General features: G+C 38.8%; 1 protein-coding gene across 2 annotated transcripts in view; it reads right to left on the bottom strand.

Annotated features, from left to right (window-relative positions):
* The window catches only part of TERF1 (telomeric repeat binding factor 1), a 36847-nt gene extending 11527 nt beyond the window's left edge, over nucleotides 1-25320 (bottom strand). The window contains exons 1-8 of one of the 2 annotated variants that reach the window (XM_068525438.1): nucleotides 24989-25320; nucleotides 20158-20253; nucleotides 17545-17666; nucleotides 15941-16027; nucleotides 12436-12585; nucleotides 11569-11681; nucleotides 8637-8696; nucleotides 7063-7154 (exon numbers count right to left, since the gene is read on the bottom strand). In XM_068525438.1, coding sequence (XP_068381539.1) covers nucleotides 7063-7154; nucleotides 8637-8696; nucleotides 11569-11681; nucleotides 12436-12585; nucleotides 15941-16027; nucleotides 17545-17666; nucleotides 20158-20253; nucleotides 24989-25295 — 1027 coding nt within the window. In that variant the 5' untranslated portion in view covers nucleotides 25296-25320. The remainder of the gene's footprint in view (nucleotides 1-7062; nucleotides 7155-8636; nucleotides 8697-11568; nucleotides 11682-12435; nucleotides 12586-15940; nucleotides 16028-17544; nucleotides 17667-20157; nucleotides 20254-24988) is intronic. The other variant, XM_068525439.1, reaches the window with a different exon arrangement.
* Nucleotides 25321-26569: the final 1249 nt, after the last annotated feature.

Genomic DNA, 26569 nt, shown 5'->3' with positions numbered 1-26569 from the left:
AGCTAATAAAACTCTGGAAGTGAGTATTAAAGTTCCTAGTTTAAGAGCAATTGTTGAAAGAAATACAAATACAAACATATTATTTAGAATTTATAGTAGTACCGACCAGAAGTAAAAAATAAACTTTTAAAACAGTTTTATCTGCTATAATAGGGCAACACAAGGTATCCTTGTGGTGATGCAACTACTTTATATCTTGGTTGAATCAATGTCAATACACTGCTTGTGATATTGTACTACAGAATTGCAAGGTGTTGGCCAGTTATATTCTTAATTCTACCAAAGACTCTACCAAGCTAATATATTTACTTTCTTTTTCCCCTTTCCTGAGGTATGAGTGACAAATAAAATTGTAAGATGTTTAAAGTGTAAAAAAAAAAAGAAAAAAAAGGGCAGAAGACCTAAATAGACATTTCTCCAAAGAAGACATACAGATGGCCAAGAAGCACATGAAAAGCTGCTCAACATCACTAATTATTAGAGAAATGCAAATCAAAACTACAATGAGTTATCACCTCACACTAGTTAGAATGGGCATCATCAAAAAATCTACAAACAACAAATGTTGGAGAGGGTGTGGAGAAAAGGAAACCCTCTTGCACTGTCGGTGGGAATGTAAATTGATACAGCCACTATGGAGAACAGTATGAAGGTTCCTTAAAAAACTAAAAATAGAATTACCATGTGACCCAGCAATCCCACTACTGGGCATATACCCAGAGAAAACCATAATTCAAAAAGACACATGCACCCCAATGTTCACTGCAGCACTTTTTACAATAGCCAGGTCATAGAAGCAACTTAAATGCCCATCGACAGACAAATGGATAAAGAAGATGTGGTACATATATACAATGGAATATTACTCAGCCATAAAAAGGAACGAAATTGGGTCATTTGTAGAGATGTGTATGGATCTAGAGACAATCATACGGAGTGAAGTCAGTTAGAAAGAGAAAAACAAACATCGTATATTAACGCATATACGTGGAACCTAGAAAAATGGTACAGATGAACCAGTTTGCAGGGCAGAAATTGAGACACAGATGTAGAGAACAAACGTAGGGACACCAAGGTGGGAAAGTGGGGCCGGGGGTGGCGGGATGAATTGGGAGATTGGGATTGACATATATACACTAATATGTATAAAATAGATAATAAGAAAAAAAATATGTGTTTAATTAAACTGAAGTATAATTCTGACAAACTTTTTGATAGCAGCAGTAATTAGGTTCTGTAATAGGTCAGCTTAAATATAATGCCCAAGATTCTTAGTTAACTTTAAAATCTAGTATAAACGGTAAGTATAATTTTGGATATCTGGGTCATTTCTAAGTAAGACAGGATGCTCAAGCATTGGTCATGAGGTATAGTCTATATCTAGCTTTGCTTCTTATTCTTATATGTTATGAAGTAGTTAGATCTTTGTGTCAGTCAAACCGCCACTTAAGAAGGTATAAAAGGGATGTGTATAGCAGTGGGGGTTATTTCATGTGTTCTTATAAACCCTTTTGGTTTGTGTGAAATTGTGATTTATAATAAGAAATACATATTTTGTCCCCTCTTGTTTCTGGCTCCTAAAACCCTTGGAATTTCCTAAGTGATGAGAGTAATAAAGGTGTCTTTTTTATGTTAAAAAAAGCCATTCTGCCATCAATGAGATGGTGACCAGGGAGTACACCATTAACATGCACAAGCGTATCTATGAAGTGGGTTTCAAGAAGTATGCTCCTCTGGCACTCAAAGAGATCTGGAAAAACTCCATATGTGAGCACTGACACCAGGCTCAATAAAGCTGTCTGAGCCAAAGGAATAAGGAATGTCCCATACTGTATCTGTCTGCATGCAGTTGTCTCAGAAAACGTAATGAGGATGAAGAGTCACCAAACAAGCTCTATATGTTAGTTAACTATGTACCTATCACGACTTTCAAAAATCTACAGACAGCGTGAATGCGGACTAACTGCTGATTGTCAAAGTTACAGAACTGCCAAAAAAACAACAACAAAAAAAAAAATCAGAGAGGATGTGCTCTGAATCTTGATTCATTTATGCCTTTAAATGTCATCTCACCTCCTAGTGCCTGCCTTTTCATCATCTGTTTAAAAAAGGAATAATATTTACCTTATAGGATTGTTGTAATTTCTTAATATAATGTTTAAGGAGTATTTGACACAGTGTAAGAAGTAAACCCTTCCCTCTTTCCCTCTTATTCACAGTTTAGTAAGACAAGAAATTAATGTATATGCAACTCAAAAGAAACAGAATGGAAAAAAAAAAAAAAAAAAGAAACAGAATGGTAATTATTGAAAGAAAATTGTGTGTACAGTTGACCCTTGAATAACATGGGTTTGAACTATATGGGCCCACTTATACACGGATTTTTTTTTTTTCAATAAACATAGTACCTGTATTTTCATTTTACAGATCTTTAGGTGTGGGGAAGAGTTTGTGTTCGATTAGCGATCACAATATGTGGAATCAAAAGAACTAGGGTTTGAGTCCTGATTCTATGCTAACTGTTTCAGCTTTCTGCCCTCAGGTGAGTCACTTATCAATTCTTTTGTTTTTGAGGCAGAGATAGCAGGATGCATTGACTGCACAGGAGTCGGTGCCCGATCCCCATGTTGTTTAAGGGTCAACTGTATAGAAAACCTAAAAGAATATACACATAGAATTAAAAAAGGTTTAGCAAGATGTTTGCATATAAGATCAATAAACAAAACTCAATAGTATTTCTGTACATTAGCAACAGTTAAAATATTTAATTAAAATAGTCAAAAGATAATATTTACAATAGTAACAAAATATATAACATTCTTAGGGACAAATCCAGCAAATGCAGTCAAGATCTGTATGTAGTAAATTATAAAGCTTTACTATATACATGCGTGTGTGCATGCCCATATACAAGTTATAAGAATATATATACATAAGACAATCTAAATAAAGAAATATGCTTTTTGTTCACGTAGAGGAAGACAATATAATTGTGTCAGCTCTCTCCAAAATTGTCTACTAGGACGTCCCTGGTGGCGCAGTGGTTAAGAATCCGCCTGCCAATGCAGGGGACATGGGTTCGAGCCCTGGAGCTGCAGAACAACTAAGCCCATGCACCACAACTACTGAGCCTGCGCTCTAGAGCCCACGAGCCACAACTACTGAGCCTGCGTGCTGCAACTACTGAAGCCTGTGAACCTAGAGCCCGTGCTCCGCAACAAGAGAAGCCACCGCAGTGAGAAGCCTGCGCACCGCAACGAAGAGTAGCTCCCCGCTCGCCGCAACCAGAGAAAGCCTGTGCACGACAACGAAGACCCAACGCAGCCAAAAATAAAATTAATTAATTAATTAATTTAAAAAAACAAAAAAAGAAGACTGTCTACTATTTATTTATTTATTTATTTATTTATGGCTATGTTGGGTCTTCGTTTCTGTGCGAGGGCTTTCTCTAGTTGCGGCAAGCGGGGGCCACTCTTCATCGCGGTGCGCGGGCCTCTCACTATCGCGGCCTCTCTTGCTGCGGAGCACAGGCTCCAGACGCGCAGGCTCAGTTAATTGTGGCTCACGGGCCCAGTTGCTCCGCGGCATGTGGGATCTTCCCAGACCAGGGCTCGAACCCGTGTCCCCTTGTATTGGCAGGCAGATTTTCGACCACTGTGCCACCATGGAAGCCCCTGTCTACTATTACAATGTAATTTTAAATCAAAATTTCAACAGTGTTCTTTGTAGAATTTAACAAGATTATTCTAAAATTATGTATTAGGAGAGTTAGTCCATCATGGGCCCTGAGCATCCCTTCAGTTCTTGCTGAATGCACAACAAGGCTTACTCATTTCCTGATACTAAACAGTTTCTGCAGTTAGTCAGGCACCAAAATAGGTCAAGGGAACCACAGTCTGACCACCATGTAACTAACTCTCTCCTGGGGAAGGCAACTGGATTATTTGCTACATTTTGCTTGCTGCTTACTCACAAAGTGCCCTTGGCCCCAGGTTCCTCCTTGCAGTACAACCTACTGCCTGGGCCCACTGCACTGTCTTTGGGACCTGGCGAGGGGAACCAGCACAACTACGCTGATGCCATATGCTATTGCCATCTGTTGTGCTGTAATAAACCGTCTGGTTCTGACCCAAGTCTTGTTGTCCACTTTTGGCACCTATGGAGTGGTAGCAGCTTCACTGCTTGCAATCGTCTATAAAGTGGTTTTCTTCCCCCTCACAATATGGAAGACCAAAACACCAAGAATACTCAAGATACTCCTAAAGAATAACAGAAAGATGAAGGAAAATGCCCTATCACACGCTGAGTTATTACTAAACTACAGTAATTGAGACAATATGGTATCAGTGCAGGAACAGATCATATGTGTTGCAACTAAGGCAGTAATTAAAGGAAAATTTATAGCATTAAATGCACATATTAGAAAAACTCGCAACTCATATACAAAGGGGGAAAAAGTCAGGTTGATGTCAGACTGTCCACAGCAGCACTCATAAAGTCAGAAAATAATGGAGCAAAATCTGCAAAGTTGTGAGGAAAAGTATTTCCAAAGAATACTACATTTAGCCAAAGTTTTTGTGCTAATCTCACCCATTACAGCTGAAATCAATCAGTAGTCTAAAGTTGAAATTTATAGTTATAGAGGCAAACTGACCCACCCTATCAAAGCAATTCATATTATTTATTCTTCATTTTGGAGGAATCACATGGTTTACTGATATATTTCTTATGAAACAGCATTTATGTGAAGTTCATTGAATCCTTCAGTTTCACCTTCAAAAAATTAAATGTAAATATATTTTAAAGTACATATGTAACCTCATCACATTTTTATAAATTTTTATTTGCTTTGATTCTATCTATTTCTTCCACTGAGGCAGTCTATCTATCTTAGCATTTAAGGACATGGGCTCTGAAGTCAGAAATGTCTGATTTCAAATTCTGGCTCTGGTTCTGTTCATGACCTGTGTGACCAAGGGCTTTTTATACTTAACCTCTTTTTGTCTCAGCTTCCTCATCTGTAAAATGGGAATGATTAAAAAAAAAAAAAAAAGTACTGATCCAGATTGTTTTGAGGATTGAGTTTATAGATAAAAATCTTTTAACTCAAATATTAATCATTTCACTGAATGCCGGTGAGACTTTTCTGCATAGAAAGAATTTAAGTGATTTTTTTTCTTTCAATTTGTCTGAATTACTTGATTTTTTAAAAGTACATAGCAATTTTACAAAACTGAAAAAAAATTGTTTTTAAAAGATGTCTAAAAAAATTTTTTTAAATGTTTAGCATGAACAAAATAAATATCCTCTATTAGGAAAAAGATACCTAGGTAACATTTAAGCAAATTGGACTTTTTTGGAATGTATATGTATGTATTACTAACATCTAACAAAAAGTCAAGAAATGTACTAAAACTCACATGATCTTCTAGGTTCAATATCCATAGTCACCGTCAAGCCACTCTACAATGTGATTACGGTCTTCATTGGTTCAATTACTGATCAGCTAGAGTATAAAAAAGTGTATGCTTCCATTTCTTTGAACTTTGTATTATGAAATTAAAAGTCCAGGAAAATCCCCAAATTATTTTACTTTAGAATTATGATTCCCAGCCATTTTGCAGCTAGGAACTCCACCAACATGAAGCAAATATTTCTTTGAGTTTAACTTTACCATCTTTAAAGTGAGGACAATAATAATACCTACAGATGTAAATGTTTTAGAGCTGTAATTTACAAATACTAGCTAACAGTGGCCCTATCATCAGCCATCAGCTATGAATAAATTTATTCAATTAATATTTACTTCAGGCATACTATGTACCTGGAATCAAGTTGGTACATCTATTATTTTTATATTGATCGGTAAGTATTTAGATTTGGATCAATAAGGTTTAAAAATCCTTGCATTAGAACACAGTACAGGTTCAATAAACATTTTTTGAATGAATATATACCAAGGAGGAACTTACAATTATATTATAATTGAAAATAATTATGGACTGCTTTTAAGATTTTTTTTTGGTTATTGTTGCTTGTTTTTTAAACCTAGCAATGCCTTTTATAAGGATAATAAATTCTAAATGCAATGAGGAATAAATTCTAAATGCAATCTGCAATGCCAGAGTCTATACATAGTCAATCCTCATTATATTCATGGATTCTGGTATTTGAAAATTCACCTACCTGCTGAAAGTTGTAACAAAAATCAAAACTTGCAGTGCTTTTGTGGACACCGGTGGACATGCACAGAGTGGCAAAATATTTGAGTTCATGTTCCCAGCTGAGGTTAAACAAAGTGAAGCTCTACTTTCTTATTTTAGCTTCCAGGCTAGAAATAATTGTTCTTTTTACGGTCTATTCAGTGCCGTATTTTTGTGCTTTTTTGGGGGTAATTCTGCTGTTTAAAATTTTCCCCAAGTGTATTGTGGAAGTGCTGTCTAGTGTTCCTGAGTGCAAGAAGGCTATGTATGACGTTCCTTACAGAGAAAAATATGTGGTTAGGTAAGCTTCATTCAGGCATGAGTTACAGTGTGGTTGGCCTGGGTTCAATGTTAACGAATCAACAATGTATATTAAATAAGGTTTCTTTAAACAGAAACAGGGACTTCCGTGGCGGTCCAGTGGTTAAGACTCTGTGCTTCCACTGTGGGGGGGCATGGGTTCCATCCCTGGTCGGGGAACTAAGATCCCGCATGCCGCATGGTGCGGCCTAAATAAGTAAACAGAAACACATGAAACAAGGTTATGTATTGAATAGTTGACCAAAATGTTGTAACCAGAGGCTCAAAAGAACCTAACCCCGTATTCCCCTGTAATCATTCAGTATTCACTAAGTGTTCACAATGACCTTATAGAACATTACTGTAAATAACAAGAACCAACTGGAACTTTCTAAATTAAGCACCACCTCTAATTAACCCTTTGAAATCATAACATTTAATCCCTTCGTGCTTTAGTTTTCTGATGTGTGTTTGTGTGTTGTGGGGTGCGGTCAAGGGCTGGATCACTTTCAAGGACGTTTTGATTCTCCACTCGGAAAACTGTAATAAGTGTACTTACTTTGAAGAGTTTCCACTCTTTCCTCTTTCTTATTAACATCTTGTTGTCGATTTCCATGTTTCAACTTAGATAAGAAGAGATTTTTGTGAGACCTAAATGAAACACAAAAGCTTGTGATTTGTTCTGCAAAGACTAGGAAAGCTATAGAAAAAGGTAGATGATTTGTCTCAATCTCTATCTAGAACCTGCTTCTACTTTGGTCTGTTTCCCTTTGGTGCTCTCCTTGCACTAATGCCCCATCTTAATCTTTAGCCTCTTAAGATTTTTCTTCTTCAGACTTCCCTCTCTCCCATTTATTTTCTCCATCTCATCTACTCAGAAACCAAGATTCTTTTGGCATTCCAATTAGAGAAATTCCAAAATTCCTTTATACATGATGGTAGATATCACTTGATTATCTTCATAGATTCCAAAAAGGGCTTTCTGGAAAGGTAAGACTGTTTGGAAATACAGGATGTGGCAGAATTTTTTGACAACCTGCAATGTTCGCTTTATTCCAATTTACAAAGCAACAAACTAAAATGAAAAAAAAAAAAGTTCAACTAAGCTTAGGCAGCTATTTTATCACCACCTAAAATCTATACTTTGACCCCTATAAGTGCTCTATGCAACCTACTAATAATGCTTTCCCGCCCTCCCCAAACTTTCTATTGTGCTCTCTGGAATGCCAGTCGCAACTTCTTCGCCTGTCTAAAGTCTAGCTCTCCCCTGGGAACAATATTTCTCTCCTTTGTGGCCTCCTCAAGTAGAGATTAGCTTCATCTTCCGCAAACCACAGGGTCCGAGAGGTGGGTCTCTATACTTTCCATTTCCTAATGGATGCCACCTTCAGGATCCTGCTTCCACAGAAACCTTAGCCTTTGAGGATTCATGCCACTGAGGTGTATCGCTATCTACCATTCTCCATAATCTTTCACTAGCCTTCCAAGCACCTCCCATGATTCGCAGATCTTTCTCTACCCCCGAGTGCTGCCATCACCATGAATTATTTCCGTGCTTTCATGGATAACCCAGAGAACAAACTGGCCCCTCAACTCCTCATCTCCAGTGACCTCCTCCACACCAAGCCAGCCACCCCCTCCCACGGTTCCATTTAGCGTCCCAACTGCTCTACACCATGAAATCATTCATGCAGACGTTCTGCTCTCTGAACATGTTGCATTGTCTGTTATAGCATTTCTAATAGATTAAACAGTTTTTTGAGTAATTTCATAAAATCGGAATTGGGGCATTCATCAGAAATGTAAGCTCCATCCCCTTCCTGCCACAGCAGCACACCCTTGTTTCTGACAGAGTAAGAGTTTACTAATTATTTGCTTTAACTTCAAGTACTCCCTCCACGTGCACTCCTTGTAGAAATAATGTGAAACAACCCAGGATCCCAAGAGGCAGGTCTCCATAGTTTGGCCTTTCAAGACCCATCAGGGTCTTAAATATCTGTGGAGGTAAGCAGGACCCTGCGATAATTCTTCAAACCATACCATTTGCGTGGCAGTTATTATAACCTACCTAGGTTTGCATGAATTGCTTCAAAGATTTTAAACACAGAGAAGAAAAATGTCAGTTTACTTCACCTCAATAAGGATACTGTATCCCCTGAGGATTCAGTTACCGCAGACTGTTTGTCACTAACACTTTAAAAGAAGAAAACATTTGTAAGAATGTAAACAAGAGAAACTTTTCATCAGGATTGTACTTTCCACATAATCAAGCCATTTTTCAACTTATAAAAAGTATCTCTGGAAAGAAACTCTGGTAAAATTAAGACCTTTACAGTCCATTACAACATGGCTAATTTTTGCCCAGATGTGCTTACCAGAGACATTAAATCAATGTCTTCCCCAAACATAAGTTCAGCAGAGTTGAGCTGTAACTGAGCATTCACAATGTCACTCTTTCAAAAACTCTCTCATGGATCTTTATTTCTATGAATTCAAGTTTAATTTCTTATCCTCCCCAGCAGTCTCCAACTGGACTTTTTAATAAAATTCCTCTCCTCTGCTATAGTTAAAATTAGCTCCAACAAACACAGCATGACCATCTACAGCTCGATGTCTTCACTGCAACTCTTCCTCTCTCCTGAAATGACATTTCTTCTTCCATCCACCTGTAAAAACCTTAACCATCCTTCAAGGTCCGGCTCCATGTTCACACTTTCTTGAAGCTGTCCCTCAAACTCCTTCAGCATTTAAGTCTATCTTTAAACTTTAACAACAAATTATGTAATGTCTGCTACCGTTTCTGTTTCAAGTCTGTAACTCTTATTGCCTCAAATAGTTTATAAGCTTTACCAGAACAAAATATTTCATCTAGTATTGACAGCATGAGGGTTTCATCTTTCCTAGCATTTGTCTGACCTTGAAATCACACTTCTGTTTCTATCCTTGCTTTACTTACGTCTTATTCATTCTTGCCTTGAAGCTGGTGAATTTGACTCCCAGGATGGTTTTGATATTTGCTTGATTCTTATCTTTACCATGTCTCTAGTTTTTGGTTTTTCTCCCTATGTCTAGTGCACTACAAGATGTAATGCATGCCTGGTAATGAACTAGGCACCAAGGATTCAAAGCTATTTAAGAACCTCCAAAACACTCTCCATCTAGTGAGATACAGACAGGTAAACAGATATGTTATTCTCGAAGATAAGTCCTCCTATTGAGGTACGACTTGGTGCTGTGGGAGCACAGAAGTGACAAGTCTGCTCAGAGCTCAGCAAGACTTCTTATAGGTGACCTTTGAGCTAGACCTTGAATGGCAAATAAGAGCTTACCTTGAAGAGAAAGAAGGAAATCCAAAATTGAAGCAAGAGTCAAGGCATGAAAGAACTTGTAATATTTGAAGATCAAGTTGTGTAGCTAGAAAGTGCCGTGGATGTGGGCAGGGAGGGGTTAATGCTTAGGGACAAGGTGTATATGAGGGAAAAACAAAAAAACAAAAAAAAAAAAACCCAGAAAGGGGCTATATACGGCTTTGTAAGCCATGCAATAAAATCTAATTCATCAAGTAAGAAACAGAAAGCCAACAGAGGTTATTAAGCTGGGAAGTGAGTTAAACAGATTTATTTTTATGGGAAGCTAACCCTGGAAGTCACATCAAGAATGGATTTGTGTGGCACAAAGCTAAGTAATAATCTAGGATATAAATGATAAGAATGGATTAGAGAGGCACTTCTGATATGGAATTCGTAACACTTGGGGAGATAACCAACTGGATGTGTGAGGTAAAGGAGGAGAGTTAGGGTACAGAGAGACAGATGAGAACATCAAGAGCTCTGTTTTACACACTGAACTGTGTTTGTGTCTAGGAGGGCATTTGAAATAAGTGGATAGTACTACATTAGGAGAATACATAGGAAACGTGTTCATTATACGCAAGAATCATGGTAAGTTCTAATCTTATTTTACTTTAAAGCAGTATTACAGTAGGCAGGAAGGCTGGGCCACAGAATGCATTGCGTCTTGGTATTACTCAACTTTGATTTCCTAAACAAAATGAAATAACTGAGCCAATAAAAATGAAATCCCTACTTCTCAAAATGGGTCTTAGGAAAAACCCAATGAGCAATAAGACTTCAACAGAGCCCTTGGGGAGATGAAGCAGTAGGAATAGATCACGCTCTGACAGGCAGGGACAAAAAGAACAGTAAGACTGAGCTCAGTCCTGAGGTGTGACCAATGCCATGTCCATCCAACTCGGACTCCAATCCCCACCTCTCAATAAGTAGTTAAGATGGGGACTTACAGCGCTTAAGTCATGGTCCCAAGAAAAGAGTAATATTACATCCACTGCCAGATACATCCATCCAGAGACCAGAAGGATTTGACTATTTGGCCTTGGTTTAAGGGTGGATGAAGAGGAGGAATGGACCATGGTTTCAATAGAAGAGATCATTATAATGGTAGAGTTTATCTTCTTCAGTAGAGTTAGTTTCTAAAGCAAAAGGTAAAAGCCAATTCTGTAAAAATTACCCTTGAAAATCCCTAAAGAAGAAATAATTTTAGAAACTGAACTCTTGTCTCTCAACTTGTAGGACTGACATAGCCTGTTTCCCTCCCGCGTTGGAGCAAATCACTTTTTCTGCACTTGCGCACCAGATGAAGCAGTTAGCCTACCCTTAGAGAAGAAGAACAATATTTTAACATATTAGAATAACCCTCAGTTACAACAGTCACATGAGGGCATGTAGGATTTGAGAACTAAGGGGCACAGATGACTCAGGCTTTCAACCTCAACACTGTTCTAGAGTTCATGTTCCCTGAGAATGATAAATGATATTACTCACACTAGCTACACAGTGCTATTTTCTCTCTACTTTTGCTTAGCATATGTAACAGGATATGCGTAAGCCCTAACTCTACAGCACTCCCAAACATCCAAATGTTAGCCATCAGTGAACCAATACACCTACTACTCGATAATCATTTTTATTAACAATGGTTCGCTAGCATCACTTTTACATAGGTATTGCATTCATAAGACAAAAAATATACTAATGAATTTACAAACCTTTTTCCTATATCCAAATTAGCTTCAGCTTCCAATTCAATATCATTACTATTAGGTTTATCTTGAGAAGCTGTTGTTCTTGCTCTTTTACTCTCCACTACTTTTGCTGCTGCCTTAAAGAGGGGGTTGCGGGAGACGAAGGGATGCATTAAGACATTTAAAACAAGTAACATTTAATTAAGCCTTCTTGTTCTTTGACAGTCATAACCCAAGTGTCTCGTCACAGGTCAATAAAGGGCAGCGCGCTGTTATTTTCCCCAGTAGCTATGATATCACCATCAGCAAGCTGCTTGGTTTATAAGCATTATGGAGAAGGGCTTTCCTTGCAAATGTACGTGATACGGACAATGCTCTCTAGACAGTGTTAAGATAAAAGGTTACTTTAAAAAAAATTTTTAAAGATTCTATGTATTTTAAAATAAAACTATCTCAAATTAATCAATGCTCTAGTATAACATATTAAGTTAAAACTTTCTGAGGCTAAGACAGGAGAAAATGTTATAAAAAAAAATTTTAATGACCCTTCTTCAGTCCAACTTGACTTTTCCCAAAAATATGCTAAAAATTTCATTTAAATTTAATTAAACTATTTCTTTTCAGCTATTTCTTAATTCGTTTTGATAAGTTTTCCCCTCAACTTTCTATTTTGAAAAATTTCCCCAACTTTTACTTTGAAAAGTTGTAAAAATACTACAAAGATCACCAATAAACCCTTTAGATTCACTAATTATAACATTTCACCACATTCTTCTACAAAATCACTAAATAAAATTCTGGTTAGTTTTTAAGAATTTCTATTTCAAGTATTCTCCTTTATTGTAACAATTACTCTTAAGTCTGTTTAGAATCTCTCTGAAATATGCATACCTTCATTAGAAAGGTTGATGATTTTTCATTTAGCACATAATTCACATAACTCTTAATTTTCTCCATCATGTGGTTGTAGCTGAAGTGTTGAAAAAAGGAATGGAATGTATCTTTCTGAGAGATTATCATAAGCAATTTCCTTTTTAAAGGCTAAAGAAAACAGAAGAAACTTATTAGCACATAAATCACAAATAAATACTAGAAATTATGTCATATTATTTAACTGAAAAAAATCACTTTATAAACAAAAACTCAAGAGGTTTTAAAAATGCTCCCGTTTTAAATGCCCACCAATATATTTTTTGACTTAACAAAATTTTAATATTTTACACATATGCAAAAGGATTAAAAAACCTTATGAACCTAAATATCCCTTACCAAGTTTAAGAAATAAATCATTATCTGTATAATACAAGCCTTATTTACTCTACCATAATCTGATGGCACCCTTCCCCCACCCTGGCCTTCCTCTTCTCAAGGTAACCATTATCCTGAATTTAGAACTTTAGCATATCCATGCATCCATGCACTACATACGTATGCATCCATAAACAATATATATAGCATTGTTTAGCATGGCTTTAACTTTATACCAATGGTGTTATAGTATGTGTATTTTGAAACTTTCTATATTTTGCTCAACTCTTATGTTTATGACATCCATGTTGATTTGATATTTATAGAATTACTAGTTACTTTCACTGTTGTACAGTATTCCATTGATCAAAAATACCATTTAGGGGCTTCCCTGGTGGCACAGAGGTTAAGAATCCGCCTGCCAACGCAGGGGACACGGGTTCAAGCCCTGGTCCAGGAAGACCCCACATGCCGCGGAGCAACTAAGCCCGTGCGCCACAACTACTGAGGCTGCGCTCTAGAGCCAACGAGCCACAACGACTGAGCCCGTGTGCCACAACTACTGAAGCCCGCATGCCTAGAGCCCGTTCTCCGCAACAGGAGAAGCCACTGCAATGAGAAGCCCCTGCACCGTGACAAAGAGTGGCCCCCATCACCGCAACTGGAGAGAGCCCGCGCACAGCAATGAAGACCCAACGCAGTCAAAAATAAATAAATAAATAAATAAAAATAAATTTTTAAAAATATATACCATTTATTCACCTTTCCCTCCAGCCTGCTGAAAGCATTTAGGTTATTTTCTATTACCACAACGCTATTAAACATTTTCCTACATGTCTTCTTGGGCATAGTACAAGTTTTTCTTAGACAATAGTTCTTTCAATGCTGGTTGCACAATAAAGCTACAAAGCTTTTTAAAAAATTCCACTTCTCAAGCTCTATCCCAGAACAATTGTCACAGTAGGGCCTAGTTTTCTTTTTTCAGTTTTTATTTTTTTAATAAAGCTTCATGGTTTTAAAAGCATGCAGTGAAAGTAAAAACAGTTACTCTAGGGTATTTATAGAGAAGTGCAATTGCTGGAATGCATGCTTACTGATTTTGTTAAAATGCTCTCCAAAGCTTAAGCACCAATTTACCCTTCTGAGAGGAAGGTATGGCACTCTTATCATTTCTCCACACTTTGAGCCAACTGTTGGTATGCTAAGACATTTTTAATCATTGCCAATCAGAAGTATAGGAAATGCTATTTCAACATATTACTTGGTATTAACCTGATTACAAATATTAGTGAGGTTAACACTTTCTCTCTTAGGCTTACTGGCCATAAAGTTTCCTCTTCTGTGAAGTACAAGCAGAGTGGAATTTTCAGTAGTCTCACAGTGCTAAGGCAAAAAAGTAAGGGCAGGGAACCCAATAAACGTACCAGGCTTCCAGCTGAAATCTCAGGAGGGGTACACTGTAGGAACAGGGGCAAATTAGAGCTAGAATAAGCCTTACTAAAGGCTCAGTCCTTCAATGGATTAAGGTGATTCCCTCTCCCCCAAACCACCATGTGAAAAGGTACTCAACTTCATTAATCATCAAAGAAACAGAAATTAAAACCCAATGCGATAGCACTACATATGTGCCAGAATGACTATAATGAAAACCACATATAAGGTCTGTGAAGCAACTGGAACTCTCCCACACTACTGGAGGAACTGATAATAACTACTTTGGAAAACTCTGGCAGTATCTACTAAAACCGAGTATGTGCGTATCCTACAACCCACCAATTCTATTCCTAAGTATATACCCGATAGAAACACATATATTTTTTCTACAAAAGACATGTAAAGGAATGTAATGGCCAAAATATGGAAATAACTCAAATGTCCATCCACAGGAGAATGGATAAATTGTAGTATATTCCTACAATGGAGCAATGAGAATGAACAAACGATTGTTATAAGCAACACCATGTATTTCTCTTACAAATATAAACTTGCTACATGATTCCATTATATAAAGTTCAGAAATAAGTAAGACTAATCTTGGATGTTACAAGTCCGGATAGCGGTTACCCTTGAGAAGGTGGGAAGGATAGGGCCTGGAGGGTGCTGGTGATGTTGTTTCTTGATCTAGGAGGTCACCACACAAGTGTGTTCCTTTTGTGAAAATACACCTAGTTATACACTTATGATACATGTACTCTACTAAAGGTATGCTATTGTTCAATAACGAGTTCACTAAAAACTGTATAAAACTACATTTCTTTGAATAAGCTTAATTTGCTCTCATAACTTTGCTTTTAATACTGAAAAATTAACTTCTATTGACCTTAACATTACACATACACACAAAAACTAGTGATAAGAAACCTCCAGAAAAATAAGCAAGTTATAATGCATTCCCTACACCTGCACTGCTCAATATGGTAGCCACTAGCCACACAAGGCTACTCAGCCCTAGAAAGGTGTAAGCCCTGAATTTAGCCTTAAGTGTAAAATACACCCTAGATTTCAAAGACTTAGTACAGTTGTACCTTGGTATCCACATGGGATGGGCTCCAGGACTCCCCTCGGGTACCAAAATCCAAGGATGCTCAAGTCCCTTGTATAAAATGGTGTAGTATTTGCATATAACCTACACATTGCCTCACATATACTTTAAATCATATCTAGATTACTTAAAATACCTAATACAATGTAAATGCTACGTAAATAGTTGCCAGTGTGTGACAAATTCAAGTTTTGCTTTTTGAAACTTTCTGGAATTTTTTCCCCCTAAATATTTTCGATCTGCAGTTGGTTGAATCCCCAGATATGGAACCCAGGATACAGAGGGCTGACTGTACAAAAAAGTGAGTGCAAAATATCTCACCAATACTTTTTACATTGATTGTTAAAAAGAATAATGTTTTTGGATATATTGGGTTAAATAAAGTGTTACTAAGATTAGTTTTACTCGTTTCTTTTTACTTGTTTCTTTTTACTTGTTTAACGTGGCTACTAGAAAATTTAAAATCACATACGGGACTGGCATTATATTTCTGTTGGACTATACTGTTTAAAAGCGAAAGCATTTCTTTTCTCCTCCAATGTTCTTTCAATTTTCCTTATTCCACATAAACGGCTCCAAACTTCTGATTCTAATTTAAATAATTACCGTATAAGAATTTGGGTCACCAAATATTCTTTCAAAGACTTCTTCTGCTTCCTTAAAATTTCCATTTTCCATGCAAACAGCTATAGCCTAAAAGATAGGATGACAAATACATACCTTAGATTGCTTTTTAAAACATCTAATTGTTGTTTAATATTGAAATAACTCAGGTAAGTCTAAACTACTTCATTTAAAATATTCTTATGTAGCTTAATAATTTTGATTTGATAAATGATATTAAAGACAGGAATTAATACATAGATCAGGAGCTACATTGTGTATATTGAGGACCCACCTAAATAGTAATTTTGAGCGAAAGGGAAGTGAGAGAAGAGGTGGATGGATGGTGTTTGTGATGATTAGGATATATCAAAGCTGCTACTTAGGATCCCAGGAAAATCTCTAATAGAAACTCAGGAAGCCAGACGCTTTTGCATAATCATTTTATAAACTGGCCTTTTTGATACCATATGTGGTAAGATATAGGGCCACCATTACCATCTGGGTAGGTCTGTAAACTTGGGAAAGCTATTTAACCTCTTGGTGCCTCAGTTTCTTTACACCAATGTAAAATGGTGAAAATAATAGTACCTATTTCATAGGGTAGTTGTGAGGATTAAAGAGTTATATATAAAAGTGCTTAGAACAGTATCTGGCAAACAGTAAGCAATATATTATTACACGTTTGCTATGTATTTTATGGTAACCCGTTCAACTTTACTACTATATTTAGCAAAGGCCTGCTTCCCCTAGAACTCCAAAAGATTGGGATAACATGACAAATCCCTTTGCCCTGGGTTGAAATTCTTAAAAGCAGCAGTCATTTTTCTGCCCATTCTCTTCAGGTCTTAATTCTAATTGACAGTCACCACACCATCAATAATTAGTTCCTGAGAAGGTGGGACACCACCTGGATTTTCTCCTACCCAACCATGAAAATTTTTTTAAAAACTAGGAAAAGTTTATTTAAGTATGAAATTCCTGAGTACATACTTTGCCTGTAAGCAAAACATATTTTCCCTGCTATTATATCTTTGAATGACTTTCTTTGGTTTCTCACTCTTTAATAGGCTATTCCTACCAAAATTTTCTCTACATAGTTAAAATTTTACATTCTCTTAATCGCAAAAACCCATTCATTTCTTATTATTTGATAATCTTTAGGGACTTCTCTAGTGGTCCAGTGGTTAAGACTCCACATGTCCACTGCACGGGGAGCGGGTTCGATCCCTGGTCAGGGAACTAAGATCCCACATGCCATGTGGCGTGGCCAAAAAAATATTTAAAAAAAATAAAAATAAAAGGTAATCTTTAAATGGGAGAGCATAAACCACTGGTTTTTGAAAGTTGTTTAGTAATCTTTAAATAGATTTGGCATATTTTCCAACCTGGGGGCAATATGCACTTAGGTAGAAAACATTAAGTCCCAGCTCTTAGACCTCATGTCAAGACTATAAATCATAGGTCAAATTTCTAAAGAGAAAGATTATATTAAATTTTACTACAGGTTTACCGTCCAACTTCTATTACGTGGCTCTTAGTTTCTGTAGATGTTGTTTTTATTTTCTAGCAAAATAATAATAATAAACACAAAGTAATACTCATACCTGAATCTTAATTAAATTCTGTATTTCTTCATGAAGCTTGTCATGTTCCTTTTCAATTGACGCCCAAATCATCAGGGCTGATTCCAAGGGTGTAATTCGTTCATCACTTTCAAACTGTGCATCTTTTAAAACCAAAATAAAAATAAGTAACTTAGAAAGCCATGAAGAACTTTACTTTGTTAATTTTTTGTAAACTCATTTCTTTAAATATTGCCTGAGCGCATACTATGTGCCAGGCACTGCTCTCGTATATACCAGTTTAGGGAAGATTTTTCAAGTTAATTTCCTCATTAAAATCAATTTAAAAAAAAAAAAAAAAACAGAAAAGGCTATATATGAGTCCACAAAACATCTGAAGATTTTCTCCACTAAAATACTGATTTTAAGAGCTGAAATAAACTATATTTTATATAAGGTGTCACAGTAACAGAATTCTTAAATGGTTTATAAGTCTAACTGCAGTATAACAAACTTCATTGAGATAGAGCATGAAATTAGTTTATTGTGAAATTTGATTTTCGCATATACTACTTGAAATCCTTGTTATATATTTTGTAGATATTTGAAACAGGATCAGTCAAGAACTTATCTCTCTACCAACATTATTCCAATCACCAAGGCTTAAAAACCTAAGGAGGGACTTCCCTGGTGGCGCAGTGGTTAAGAATCCGCCTGCCAACGCAGGGGACACGGGTTCGAGCCCTGGCCTGGGAAGATCCCACATGCCGCGGAGCAACTAAGCCTGTGTACCACAACTACTGAGCCTGCGCTCTAAAGCCTGCAAGCCACAACTACTGAGCCCACGCACCACAACTGCTGAGCCCGTGTGCCACAACTACTGAAGCCCACACGCCTAGAGCCTGAGCTCGCAATGAGAAGCCCGCGCGCCACAACGAAGAGTAGCCCCTGCTCGCCGCAACTAGAGAAAGCCCGCGCGCAGCAACGAAGACCCAACGCAGCCAAAATAAATAAATAAATTTATTTTTTAAAAAAACCTAAGGAGTCATCGTTTTACTCCTTCCTCTTTCTCACCACCATATACAATCTGTTGCGATATTGTATAGTGGTTTTAAAAACTTTGGAGTTTATTCCAGGCTCTATCACGTACTACCTGTGTGGTGTTGAAAAAGTTATTTTGCCTTTCTAAGCCTCAGTTTTCTCACCTATAAAATGCTGTAAATAAATACTATGTGAATATTTAATGAGATAATATTTGTACTACTGTTAAACTTTCCTAAAACAGAATTTATCAGCTTATTCTTATCAAAGACTCACAGTGGCTGGTAACTACTTAGCAAATTACACACAAACATCTCCATTTGAAATGCAGGGTCACGTGTAGCTGAAGATCCAATACATAAACTAAAATGAAGTTTTAAATGCTGCCTCTCTTGAAATATAGTGGTTCTTGATCACTGACTCCGGCCTATTATATCTAAGATGCACCCTGGTGAATTTCAAGATTAAACCGTGGGGTCAGACACAAAAGAGGGATTTTTTTTTTCCACCCTTGTTTTGGGAGAAAAGGTTGTTGGAAGGGAAAATAAGAATATAATGAACAACTGCTATACGTGAAGCCCAGCCAGGCACTTCTAGAACATCCTGTCACATTTAATTTACCAGACAGCTCTGTGAACCATGTTAGCTTGTGGTCTACATCGGCCCGTTTTCGTCCTCCGCCACCAGCCCAGCCTACCTCCCTACCGTCTCCCGCACGTCTGCTCTGCCTCTAGCCCTAATCCACTGACTGTGCGGCTCCAACTCACCCCCACAACACAGCACGCCACATGAGCCAGAGCTGGATGAGTGCAGGCTCCCAGAGCGGTCCTAATAGGGTGGGGTTTCCTGCCACACAGTCTGGTTACAAATGAACAGTTCCGTGCGATTACTGCCCACCACTGGACACTGCCGGGAAAGCGTTTTGTAAATTGTAAGAAAACCACTATCAATATGGAATTATTTGTACCAAAAGGTCCTTTAAATAACCATGCTGTAAATATTAGCCATTACTGATAAACTGAACCCGGCCTGGCCATTACAATCTAAAATAAACTATGAGGACACGGGAGAGAGATAATTAGAGATATAAACTCGTATTCCCTTATTAAGTAAGTGCTGAAATCAAGCTCAAAGAAGAGGTTTCAAATATCATAGTTGCCAGTTAGCAACAGAGTATGTATGATAGTAATAAGAGTCACCACAAAGTCACCATAGTCCAATTCAGTGATGTCCTTAAGACAGAGTACACAGAGCATGGTCCCCCAACAGCAACATCAGAATCACCTGGGAACTTACTAGAAATGTGAACTCCAGGGCCCCTCACTCACCCTACTGAATCAGAAACTCATGATGGAGAAGGGGACTCACCATTCTGTTCCTTAACAAGTTCTCTCATAACTCTGAAGCAAGCCAAAATTTGAGAACCATCACTCTAAGAAGATAGGGATTATATTTCTTTTACTAGCTTTAAATATATCTGTGTAGAGATGTACATGCCAAGCACACGTGAGCAAACTCTCAAGAACAAAGGACTACTCCCATCTGTTTCTTCTCATTGTCTCCCCTTTAGGCATAGACTGAAATATGTCCAATGTAAGATAAAAACATATTTACCAAGGGTTTTTCCGGCTGCAATCCTTGTCAAAAATTGACATATGTATATAGTTCTCAGTTGATGAGCTGTTAGACTGGACAATCCATGAATAATAGCTGAAAGTGAAGAAAGTGAATTTTATTAAAACGTCAAAACAAAACTCCAAACTTGACCCAGCAGTGCCTCTGTGTGGTTTGCGGAGAAATAAGTTACAAATATCACCCAAAGATTATCATAAATTCAGAGTGTATGCTTTATTTATAGACAATTTTTAGGAAATAAGAACAAAAAAGAGTAACAATGAAGACTTTTCCTTCAAAATAAAACTGATGTTTCACAGGCAGAATAATAAATTTTGAAAACTACGTACTTTCACAGGTAGCAGTCTACACTAATGCAAAGGGAGATTTAGATCCAAACTGTAAAATGTGTCAAATCATCACCTGGAAACTTACTTTATACCTTAAAATGCCTAATATTATAGGAAATATATTATTTCTGTCAAGGTTTCAGTTATGCGAGAGTCTGTTCAGTTTACAAAGCTTTATTTTAAAAACATTTATTAATATTAATCTCCCCAATATTTGAACACCCACCCAGATGTTATGCTAGGTAGTAAGAACATACAACACTGAGTAAACCATAATCCTGGTTTTCACTGAATTTACCAGGTAGCAATAAAAGACAAAGATTAAATTAACCAGCAAACCAAAAAACAGTCCTGCAGCTGCTAAGCAGATAAAACAAATAAATACATTTATTTCTATTTATTTCCTCAATTTTAATATGCCATAACCTTATGCTACACCAGAGATTATCTGGACAAATATAGTCATAATATAATTAAATAGGATTCAAAAAGAGCACAAAGTTTACATAAAATTTAAACACAACTTATTCCACATGGGCGGAACATCTACTGCTGGCCAGTGGTAGGGACTGATGTCTGAATAATAAGATAGCCAGTCCCTGCTCCTCAGGAAGGTTTTAGTCTGAGAAGGCACGAATTAAACAAAAAGTTATGCAAGAGACTAATTAAAATTTTAATGTGTCATAAAGGGTAAGTATGGTATAGGAGCAAAACAGAAGAAAGACCTAATCTATTCTAGGGAAAAAAGTCAGATCCTTTCTGTCTTCATTTCCCTCCATATTTAGTCTACGTACGCGATAATTACAGATATCCTACACACCACTGCCCTTCTGCTCTTTGTACCTATTAGGCATAAAACAAAACAAAAACAATGTAAACCTACCCTGGTTGAACCTGGCTATCTGCTTTTTCCACACCTGTAACCAAACACTACATTAGGGAGGATCTAATGACCAGCAACAGTAACAACTATATTTAAGCACTTAACTATAATACCAGGCCCTACTCTGAGCACTTAGCAGTGGTTCTCAACTAGGGGTGATTTTGTCCCCTAGGAGACAGGTGGCAATGTCTGGAGACAGTTTTGATTGTCACGAGTGGGAGGGGTGCTACTGGCACCTAGTGGCTGAGGTCAAGGATCCTGCAATGCACGGGAGATCCTCCACCTCATTCCCCCTCCACCCTCAAGCATACACAGAATAAAGAATCATGTGGTGCAAAATGTCAACAGGCTGAGGTTGGGAAACCTTGCTTTATACATATCAGTTCATCTGCTTCTCTCAACAGCCCTTTGAGGTAGATGCCATTACTACTACCATTTTACAGATAAGGAAATTGTGGTACCACAGGAACTGGTGGTACCAAGTCGTTGCTTCAAGTTTTATGGCTATAAACCAGCAGAGCCAGGAATCAAACTCAGACAATTTACTATGGAGTCCATGCTCTTAATTACAATTCTACACTGCTTCCCACGGTGGAAATAGGTTAGGAATATCAGTCTGGAAAAGGCATTATCTGAGATAAGTGAGGTGGGAGAATAATTCTGAGTTGGAATGAAAGAGCTAAGAATTTTCTAGGAAGCATCAGAGTTGTATATGCTTACAATCTTGAAAAGCGGAGTAAATGAAATTCTGTAAGAGATAAAAGGGAGTCCTTTTAGTCAAAAATGGAATACCGAGACAATATTATGTTCACAGTTTGCATATATGTTTCAGCAATGCAACCTGAAAAAGTTTTACTCTTTCTGGGTTTCTGTGCCTTTAACCTTCAAATAATGGAGATGACCTAGGTTATTCCTTGGGTCTTGGGCTAGAACCTTACAAGGTCCTTTTTTTTTTTTTTTTAAATAAACTTTATTTTTTAGAATGGTTTTAAATATACATAATGTAGTGAAGAAAGATAGTAAAGAGGTCCCATATACCCTCCACCCAGTTTCCCCTGTTATTAGCATCTTGCTTTAGTATTACATGTTACATTAATTAACCAATATTGATACATTAGTAACTCAAGTCCATGCTTTATTCAGATTTCCTTAGTTTTTACTTAATGTCCTTTTTCTGCTGCAAGATCCCAACCAGGGCACCGCATGACATTTAGTCATCATGTCTCTTTGGGCATCTCTTGGCTATAACAGTTTCTCAGATTTTCCCTGGTTTTGATGACCTTGACAATTTTGAGGTATTTTGTACAATGTACCTCTCTATTGGGATTTGTCTGATATTTTTCTCATGATGAGACTAGAGTTGTGGGGTTTGGGGAGGAGGATCACAGCGGCAAAGTTCCATTTTCATCACACTGCATCAAGCGTACATGCTACTAGCTATCACTGCTGATGCTGACCTTGACTACCTAGGTGAGCCAGTGTTCGTCAGCTTTCTCTCCTTTCTCCCCCTTTCTATACTGTGCTCTTCACAGCCCACACTTAAGGAGTGGGGAGTTATGCTCTACCTCCTTGAGGACAGAGTAGCTACATGAATTACCTGGAATTCTGCGTCGGAGATTTGTCTCTTCTTCCATTTGTATATTTATTCCACCATTTGTTTACATCAGTATGAACTTTATGGATATTTATTTTGTATTTTGGGTTATAATCCAACACTACAGTTGACCTTTGAACAATGCCAGGGTTAGGGGTGCTGACCCTCTGAGCGGGTGAAAATCCCAGTGTCGGCCCTCTGTATTCCCGGTTTAACCAACCACAGATTGCGCAATACTGTATTATTTACTACTGAGAAAAAAATTGGCTTATAAGTGGACAGGTGCAGTTCACACCTGTGTTGTTTAAGGGTCAACTGTATTTTCTTGCTCGAGTTACTTCAGCTTTGGCCACTGGGAGCCCTTGCGGTTGGCTCCCGTGTCCCTTTGTATTCCCATAATTGTGGGGGTTTTTTTGTTTCTTTGGGGGTTTTGTTTTGCTTTGTTTTTAGCACTTTCTTACTTTCTGTTACACGATGCTCCAGGCTCAACTTGTATATTTCCTGTCTCAGTCCCAGAATCAGGCCATTTCTCTGGAGAATGGTATTGCAAACCAAGACTTGAGTGCTAGGTGTACCCCTTGCTGCTAGGGTTACATTGCTTCTACACGCTTTCATCTGACAGAACAAGGAAACATATGAGTATATCCTGACCTGTGTCTATATACGTATAATATGCATAGATATTTCTATATGTTATAAACAGGAGTTCATACTGATGTTTCCAATTCAAATTCATTACCACATAGATAATTTTAGCCCCCTCCCCAAAGAGGACTTTTTAATAATGCGAATTATTAAATGAACTGGCTTCATTCCAGGATTTAACACCCTAATTAATGTCAATTAACCATGGCTCTAGTGTTACCTGTGATACGGAGGAAAGCTTCTTGAATTGGAAGATAAGGCATGCGTCTGGTACAACCCTTTAACCTATCAATGCTTTAGGTTGTTTAACTAGTTCACTCCTCTATAAACTGAGATTACTTGCCTAACTCACGGGATAACCGTGAAGCTGAAATGTACCAATACGGTTTTCTGAGGTATTTGATTTCCTATTAAATACTATCTTGGGGTTGCGTTCGGCTGCAATAAGTAGACGGCCAACTCATATAAATACCACCAGAGCATCGGCTTCCCTGGTGGCGCAGTGGTTAAGAATCTGCCTCCCAATGGAGGGGACACAGGTTCGAGCCCTGGTCCGGGAAGATCCCACATGCCGCGGAACAACTAAGCCTGCTCACCACAACTACTGAGCCCGTGTGCCACAACTACTGAAGCCCGCGTGCCTAGAGCCAGTGCTCCCAACAAGAGAAGCCACCACAATGAGAAGCCTGCACACCACAACGAAGAGTAGCCCCCGCTCTCTGCAACCAGAGAAAAGCCCACGTGCAGCAACGAAGACCCAACGCAGCCAAAAATAAATAAATAAATAAAATAAAATAACTTAAAAAAAAAAATACCAGAGCATCTTTCGGTTATCATTCAAAAAGCCAGCTAGCCTTCTCTAGGCGTCAAGGCCTCTGTCCATCGCTTACAGGCTGTCTTGTGTAGGTGGTAGATTTCACTGTCAGTTACTTTTATTCTGAAGCCTATACGGAGCCAGCGGGCTAAACGAGGTTTAGATAGCTCCCAAAGTAATAGAAAACACTGATGCCTAGGTCACAGTGACTTGCTAAATAAATGCCTTTACAGTTGTATCTCAGCCGAAAAAAGCAAGAAACACAAGCGCCACAGGCGACAAAAGGAACTGGACACTGGATTAGGTGCAGTTTTGTTCATTTTAACTCACTTAACCCTCTATCAACTCTAATGAATCTGAGCAAAACTGAGGAGCTGAGAGGAGGCGGATGCGGGATTCGAACGAACGTTCAACTCTGAGCCGGGGGCCCTCCGCTCGGGAGCCGCAGCAGCCCGATCCCCGACCCCTGGGGGACAGCGCCGCAAACCAGGCCTCGGCAGCCCGTCGCGGTTCCCGCCCCCGGCCCGGGCGCGCCCCGCACTCACCCTCGGCGCTGTCGCGGGTGCGGTGGAAGTCGTCCGAGCGGCCGTCACGGAAGGCCCGGCAAAGAGACAGGCAGAGGAAATCGAGCATCCAGCCGGCAGCTACCGCCTCGGCCTCAGCCGCCAGGCCCGCGTCCTCCTCCTCCTCAGAGGCCCCCAAATGCACCTGGCACTCGAGCAGTTCCTGGCACTCAAACTGCTCCTGACCATCTCTCGCCGTTTCCGCCATCCGCTCCTCCGGGGAACCCGCATCCTCCCCGTCCGCAAGCCCTCGCGGGCTCGGAGCCGCTGAGGCGGTATTCTCCGCCATATTACACTCTGGCGCGGCTTCAGTCTTTTCCTGCGCGGAGCGACGATTGGCTTGCGCCGCGCGGGGCGGAGCCACGGGGGGCGTCGCTTCCGCCCGCGGGAAACCACCAATCACACACCACCGGGATGGGCGAGCGGTTCGAACCTGGCTTCTGATTGGCAGAAATCTGCTCCCGCCTCTGGATGTTGAATTCCCCGCCACCCAGGGGTGCCGTTTTGTTGGTAAACTAGACAAGTTCTGGCTGGATGCGGAGAGAGAATAGGAGGTCGGGGAGCGGGGAGGCTGCTTTATCCTCGTGCTAAAATGCAACACTGACTAGAACAACAACACGGTTAGTTAAAATGGAAAAACATTTTACCCTCAGTTTGCTTCAAAAATGAGATAGGTGATTAAAACTTGTCACTATTTTTCGAGCGTAACACTTTAGATCCTGGTATTCACTTAACAGTTACTATGCGATCACAAACCAGAACTCTTCCAACAGACTTAGATCCGTGCTTCTCCAACCTTAACGGGCATCAGAATAAGCCCCGAGGCTTGGTAAAAACACGGATTGCCGGGCTCCCCCCCCACAGTTTTTGTTCTGTAAATCTGGATTGGGATCCTTGAATTTGCAAGTGATAAGTTCGCAGGTCATTGATACTGAGGCTGCTTGTCTGGGGATCAAATTTTGCGAATTATCGCTCTAGGAAGAGTATATTATTATTGGAATGAATTTTATTCAGGGCCTGAAATAGACTATAGCATTCAGCTTTACAACGATAAGTGAATACTTATTTTGAATTTTCAAACTTACCTTTGAGCACAAGAGGGCGTTGGGGGAAGGGGGTCTGGTTATGTTCTATTTCTCTAGGTGGGTGATAGTTACATCAGTGTGGTCCTTTATGAAAATTCATTGAACATGATATATGCACTTTTCAGTATATGGGTTATAACTGAATAAAAAGTTTCCTTTAAAAACCTTTCTGTTTATAACACATCCAACATTATCAAAGCCTTTATGTTTTAATTTTACACATTTATTATTGCCTTAAGGCCGGAGTTGAAACGTTGAGTCCTTAAAGCACCATATTATAGCCGTTAAGAATACCTAGGTTGGGGACCTTCCCTGGTGGCACAGTGATTAAGAATCCGCCTGCCAATGCAGGGCACACGGGTTCGAGCCCTGGTCCGGGAAGATCCCACATGCCACGGAGCAGCTAAGCCCGTGCACTACTGAAGCCCGCGTGCCCTGGAGCCTGCGTTCCGCAACTACTGAGCCTTTGTGCTGCAAC

This window comes from Eschrichtius robustus, chromosome 17, assembly GCF_028021215.1.
Source record: "Eschrichtius robustus isolate mEscRob2 chromosome 17, mEscRob2.pri, whole genome shotgun sequence".
NCBI lineage: Eukaryota > Metazoa > Chordata > Mammalia > Artiodactyla > Eschrichtiidae > Eschrichtius > Eschrichtius robustus.
The sequence above is the reverse complement of the archived record's forward strand: the minus strand, read 5'-3'. Positions and strand labels throughout refer to the sequence as shown.